At 31.5% G+C, this 7,065-nt stretch overlaps 1 protein-coding gene across 1 annotated transcript; it reads right to left on the reverse strand.

Moving 5' to 3' along the window:
* Positions 1-1,513: 1,513 nt before the first annotated feature.
* LOC122272633 (uncharacterized) lies at positions 1,514-5,520 on the reverse strand. The gene is made up of 2 exons (XM_043056532.2): positions 4,549-5,520; positions 1,514-1,996 (listed from the first exon to the last, which is right to left on the reverse strand). Exons 1-2 carry the CDS (start codon positions 5,028-5,030, stop codon positions 1,585-1,587), a joined length of 894 nt encoding a protein of 297 aa, XP_042912466.1. The 5' UTR covers positions 5,031-5,520; the 3' UTR covers positions 1,514-1,584.
* Positions 5,521-7,065: the final 1,545 nt, after the last annotated feature.

A 7,065-nucleotide genomic window follows, 5' to 3' on the forward strand; every position in this document is an offset into this window, starting at 1 on the left:
AAAAAAAAATTTCAAGTTGGAAAAAATTTTAAAAAAAATTTTCAATGCACATAAAAAAAATTTTCAATTCAAGTTGGCATCCGGTATTCTCCACTGCTGACAGTAACAACGAACTAAAATATTTTCATTGATGAAATTCCAGAAATTGTAGCTTGAATTGAAGGCAAAGAACTGTCAAGTTGACATCCGGTATTCTCTATAAATATATTTTTAGAGGGAAGATTTAAATTAAAGTATAAACTGAAAGGCTTTTCACTATTTCAATATTCAGCAAATGCCTCAAGAAATCTTATGTGGTTTTAATTTATCTCTTTATCATTTGACTTAAAAATAATTAAAATTAAATATTTGATAATCTCAAATAGTTGACCGGCCTACGTAGGGGGCAGGGAACTGTCCTAGCATCAGAAAGGTTCCGGGTTAGAATCCCAGGCAAGGCGCCGATGCTCTTTCCTTCTGTGTACTATCTGTCCTCACTGTGGGAGCGACATTGGCCCATCTAATATGGTGCCCCTGAGAGAGAGGCCCTGTATATGCCTGAATTGACGGATGTTAACGCCGTTGGGCTTCGCAAAAAAAAAAAAGTTATAATCTCAAATTTGTTAAATATAATGAATATAAGGACCATATATTAATAATTTACACCAGAAATCTTTTTCACTGTGTTTTTTATTTCACATTTATTGAATAAATTTTTTAAATATTTCATCAAAGAAATACTGAACAAAATTCAAATACTCATCTAGTAAATGTTTTTGATGAGTGTACATTTATAAATTTTTATTTAAATTTTAACTCATCGCAATTTTGAAATTAAATTAATTTTTTATACAATTGAATAAAATAACTATTTAATTTAAAATATTAATATTCGATATCGGAACTCAATATTGAATATATTTAGTACTGTGCATAAAATTTTTTATGGTGGCTAACAAAATCAAGAATTGAGTTCTTTGTCAGAAACATATTATTTTGAAATGATTATACAAAATCTTTTAAAGTGTTTTTCTCCATCTTGATAATTTTATGCATACATTTTAAAATAATAAACTTTCAACACGGAGAGGAAAAAAAAATTTCTTTTTTTTCCCTGTTGAAAGTTTTATTGTTAATATTCTCGGCTTAAGAGGAATCGAATCTTATTATTATTACATTTTCTACACACCATCGCAACTTTAGGTTAAGTCTGATATGATTCTATTATTTTACTAATAGAATCATATTTTATATACATTTAAGTGTACAATACTTCCCTGCTCATGTGCAAAAAATCACTTCTATCTACAATTTATATTCAAGCGATGCTCTGTATCATAAAACCAGCAAATAAAACATTCCTGTTTTGAAAATTTATTTCCTACAAAATATTATAGCTAACATATCTTCTACGAAAGGAAAATTTCATTGTTTGTTTAGCAATGTATCCTGGAGTTTTAATAATTTCCGAGGAAAAATGGGGAAATTTTATCTTTGGTGTTGAGTCAAAACAATGCACAATTAACACTTGCAATTTACTTATTAGAATGAAATTTATTCATCGAAATTGCACAGCTTTTTCAGCTCTGCGCAGGTAAAAAGCATTCAATGTTCCAAAAGAATATAATCTTTTAGAATCTTCGGAACATTAATCTGGTCAACACCACACGGAAGCTGAAGGCATGTCGCCAGTTGCCTACGAACGGAACACCTTGAAAGATGGACCAGAGACCTTGGTTCTCTGGGTGAGATGACGTTTTCCAGCACATGGTTTGCATACCAATCCCATGCTGCAGTTAATCGATCAGATGTTTCAATTGCTTTGACAATCTTTTCGAACTCTTCCTGACACAGGAATGGCTCTGTTATACTATTCCACAATAACTTCAGTACGTAGGTTCCTATAGTTGGATCCATGTCTGACTTTGCTAGAAAAAACAAACGCAAAGTTTGCCATGCGCGGAATGTTGTGGAGTTGTATTCACAGTCAATGTTCACTATAGTTGACGTATCCAATCTGTAACAGGAAAAAAATATAATTAAAAATTAATAAAATATAAGGGTTGGTGCAATATAATGATAAGCCACAGTTGTCAAAAATCGATATTTTCACATCAAACAGTCCATTAGCATAATTTTTTGGATAAGTGCTTTTCAAATTTATACAACTTCCACCTGATAACGCTCAATTTGAAAGTGAGGCTTATTATTATTTTATTTTCTTGCCATCATTTTAAGTGCAAAGAATATAATTAATTTCAAAATATCTTATGGTAGTTATTTATTAATCCTGATCTGCTGTAAAGTATTTTGATTCATAACCGTCGTTGATCAGCCGACCCAAATTTGAGTTTACGTCTACCAATGTTCAACTCCCTAACTTTGTAATTTTGAACCCAATCCAGACGACTAGGGAACTCCTGGATCAGTACGACCAGATATATTGATTTTCTTTGTTAACTTGGAGGACTTTGTGACTCCGAGAGAATTTAGCATGCACCAGTCACCATTTTAATACACGGGGATTCATCGGTCTGTTGGATTTGAACTCCCGTTCTCACGAACATGTTATCGTAATAAGTGAAAGACATGTCATACCCAGGAACTTAACTGATAATAATACTCTACCTTTAAAGTGTGGCATTGATTTTGATGCCCATGGTAATGTGACCAATTCCAATTTAGAAGTTCCACCTGAACATGAAAGGATAGTGTTGGTGTGTACCTATGTAGGTATGGGTTTATTTAGCGTTCTTTTATTGTGCTGTTTCTTAGACCCTCTGAAAAATGATATCAAAGAGGGTAGTGGGTGGAAATCTGCATGTCATCGCTTTTTAGCAGCTATTAAGCATGTTGGCAATCCACATCAAATCCTGCTAATACCAATCACCATACTAATAGGAATAGAAAGTGCTCTATATTCTAATGAATTTACTGAGGTAATCTTATTTATAGTTTTCTTTTATACATAGTTAAAAGTTTTAATAACTTACAATGCAGATATATGTTTTAATTATGTATGGTGTTGTATAATCACCGCGCTTTATCTTTAAGGTCTTTATCTCTAAGGTCTTTATCTTTAAGATCTTTATCAAACATGGAAACTTAAGCAATTACTAGAAAATGCAAAAAAAGTCGATTTGTAACGAATCACTGTAGAATTAAACCATCGTATCTGGTAATTTCCTTCTATCGACGCCTTTTCTAATGGATGATATAAATCCTATTAACTTTTATCATTTAGAATAATTAAGAGAAGATTTAAATTGTATAAAATAGGTTTGACACATCCAGGACCGGCGGAACGTAAAAAAGTTGCGCTTTCTNAAGTTCGCTGATATAAAAGCAAATATTTTTAGTAATTTATTTAGCACATTGTTTTTGGAAAAGAACGTAATTTTTTTTTCCAATGCCCATCTGGAGAAAGACCTAGGTCATACATGCATCTAAATGGCAGATTTGTTGACCACTCTTTCAAGGGCACCATATTAGGCGGGCCAGCGTTTAAGGATAGATAGTACAGAGAATGATGGAACATCCATGCCCTGCCCGGGATTCGAACCCAAAACCTTTCTGATGCAAGGCCAGTTCCCTGACACTTAAACAGGTCGGTCGGCAAAGAATATAAAATACATTTTAAAATTTGTTATTTCTTTTTTTAATAGAGAATTATTTAAATGATTTCATAATAATAACTAAATTAATAAAATAAATTAATCATTGGGTGAATGCAAACCTATTACAGGTTTAAAAATTCATTTCTAGTTAAGAAAAAAAAAAGGACCTAACTTACGGAACCCCTGTGACCTTTCCACAGAACGCCTGGGTTCCACAAAACACCTTTTAGTGTTTCTAAAGCTTCTTCAACGCGAATGGAGATTAAAGACTTGCGGCCCACTGCTTTCAATAAACATTTAGTCCTCTGCTTAAGTCTGCTACTTTGTTAATGAAATTTACATTTTCTTACGTATTATCAATTGAATTTACTTATTAGTAAATCTACTATTATTATTATTTGTGATAATTTATTTTTTGAATAAAATTCGAAATAAATTTATTAATAATATTATTTGTCAGTTTTTTTTCCACACCCTGTAAGCAAATGGATTTTTCAGTCAAATCGAAAGATTACTTAATTCGAGTATAGTTAATAATAAAATTTATTTCTCATGAATAGTAGTAATTGATAGAAATTATGCGGATAACCTGCAAAACAAATAAAGCAGAAAACTTTTTTTTTTAAAAATACGTTTCATTGTTTTTTTAATTTTAATTACAGTATTTTAAATACTGTAATAAAAAAACACGTGTGTCTGGTAAATAACGACATTTTGTGGAAAAAAACACTTATGCTGATATTTGGTGATTACGTGGATAACCGTAAATTAAGCAGTTTGCCACGATTTGGGCCAATTTGCAGGGTTTTTGTACTTTATATAAAAAAAATAATAAATGGTACTAAAAATTATCTATGGAATATTTCACAATTTCATACTCTCAGCAATTTTAGATGAAGAACAATGGTTTAACAAGCAGAAAATAATTAAATAGAAAAATAATAATACTTACATGAACAATGAACACTGCAAACAAAGAAAACCACTCTCCCTTGCCATGTTCTCTATCTTTCCAAATTTGATTAATGGAATAAGAAATTCAGCGTGTTCATATATAAACCAATTAAATAAAGTGTAAGATCCGCTGTCTACTTTTTCCCATAACACCAATATATCTAGTTTAAGTTCGTTTGCTGCTCTAAATATATCTTCTAACACACAAACCTCATCGTCAGTCAGAAAATCAGACAGATAATAATATCGATCTGTGCTAAGCAATCTCAAAAGCTCGAGAAATACACTCTGGTGAACGCGAAATTTAGATGAAAGCCTTAAAAGTTTTTTCATTATCATATTAAAAGGACGGATATGTAAAAGATAGCGAGCCTCTTTGTAGATTTCAATCGCTTTTATATAAAACTTCAGAGCAGACGATAAATACCGACTGCATTGGTTTTCTTCGTGGAATTCAATCAGAAGGCGGCCACACCACATTAAACTCTTGTAAGGTGACCTAACACCACGAAAAAGTTTTTTCAAAATTTAGTTGATGAAAAGTTGTCATCACATGTTGGTACCATTATGGTTTCTATTCGAAAAGAATCACTGGAAAATAATCTCAACCCACCAATATTTTCTTCAATATATCTCTCCTCATCTTTAGATAAAACAGTATCCTCTTTTTCGAGCCCGCAACGGCAAATCATTCCATTTGGGGCATTTTTTTTCAGACGGAACGCTTTGAAAACAAGCGAGAAATTGCGATAGTCCACGCTTGTTGCAGCCATTATATAAATGAATCTCCAAAGGAAAATAAATTTCAAACACGCTTCGAAATTTCAACTTGGAACTATTTTTACAATTGCTACAAATTGTTACTTTTTGAAAGAAACCACCAGGTGACCGGATACCCATATTTCAAGTTTTAAGAAAGTCGTTTATTATTATTTGAACCACATGAATGGAAATATGACTTTAATGTGACATTGACAGTGTATTTGATTCTTGGAAGGAATCTATTGCCTTCAAGATATGNTGAATGGTCAGTACTACCCTCCCCCTCTCAATTAACTAGTAAATCACTATAAGATAAGTGCTTGAAAGAAACACCTGCCTGAATACTCTGTTTGAAAGAATACTAGAATAGCGGTTACCATTTTTTTTATTCCGATTTGAAATATGAAACTCGAGCTTTCTTGGTTGAACCCCATCGTTTAAAAGAAACTCTATTAGCATCTTTTTATATACTAACCAGGAAAAAAAATAATAATTTTGTGTTTAGTGCGAAGAAGAAAATGTTTTAAATTATAAATTTATTTTTGGGTGTATGCTCATGCTGAAAATGAATAAAATATACTGAATTATGGTTTTTAAAAAAGAACTGTGAGGATTTAGAATAGTTATCAAAAATATATAACTCTTTTTTCTTGAATTTAGTTACTTTATTTGGAATTCAAGAAACAAAAAGAGTTTAAATGTTTTTATTGATGAGCTAATTGAAGCTTATGATTAGTGATTAGCTTATTGATTTATTATAAATGACCCTTCTCATGATTTATTCCGTGTTTTTTTATTATTTAAGTTTATATAAGCAACTGAAATATTAAATAAATTACGAATTATTTGCTTGGTTATATTTTATAACCTTCATTGAACATCCGATCCATTTTTTTGGGTTTACGATTACTTATGTTCTACTCCGTCGGCTTGTGATTTTGAACCCAATACAAAAGACAAGGGTACTTCTAGATCAAGTACAGGGAGACATTTGCCCCTTCGTGGAGGATTTTGTGATGGAACTAAACTGCATTTGCGTTACATGGAGAGGAAAACCACGAAAACATCCTACGATTAGCCCGTCGTAAGAGGACTGACTCCAACCCATGATCCGTCTACCACTGAGGACATTTTATACCAGTGCTGTGGTCGTGCAAGCCGGAGGGAAAATTCGTATCAAGCAGCCATTTCTGGGATTCGAACCTGGCTCACCTCATTGATATCAAACGCTCTATCCCCTGAGCCATCACAGCTCATTGAATGGATATAAGTATAATTACTGGTAAAAAAAAATCCTAACTTTTGTAGCCTTAGTAATTTTTCCGCGGTACTCTATGGTCTAACTTTTGGAAACCGCTTTACTATATACGTGTTAGAAAAAAAAAAAAAAGTCCTGCACCTCATTAGCTAATATAAAAATGCGACTACCTATTCAGGTCATTGAACCTGAATTTAGTGTATTTAAATAATTATTCGAACATATTTATATATTTCTTAAGAAATAAATAATATATAAGAATTAAATAAAAATTTACAGAAAAGAACTTTACTCTCTTCATTCTATCTATCAAATGCACTGCAACTCTTCAGCAGTTCTGAATTTCAATAATTCCACTTTTTGTGTTGTGATATAATATACAAATAATTCTTTTTTAACTAATTTTTTTAAAAAGGAAATTGTACTATACTGATATATTTTATTATTTTTGTTAATATTTTTAAAAAAAATCAAATTTAAACAAAATTTATATCA

This window comes from Parasteatoda tepidariorum, chromosome 8 (assembly GCF_043381705.1).
Source record: "Parasteatoda tepidariorum isolate YZ-2023 chromosome 8, CAS_Ptep_4.0, whole genome shotgun sequence".
NCBI classification, from domain to species: domain Eukaryota; kingdom Metazoa; phylum Arthropoda; class Arachnida; order Araneae; family Theridiidae; genus Parasteatoda; species Parasteatoda tepidariorum.

Coding starts and splice junctions, on each gene's coding strand:
- LOC122272633 (XM_043056532.2), bottom strand. CDS start 5,030: ATGTGGTGTGGCCGCCTTCTGATTGAATTCCACGAAGAAAACCAATGC. Junction 1,997..4,548: donor TTGCAGTGTTCATTGTTCAT/GTAAGTATTATT, acceptor TTCCTGTTACAG/ATTGGATACGTCAACTATAG.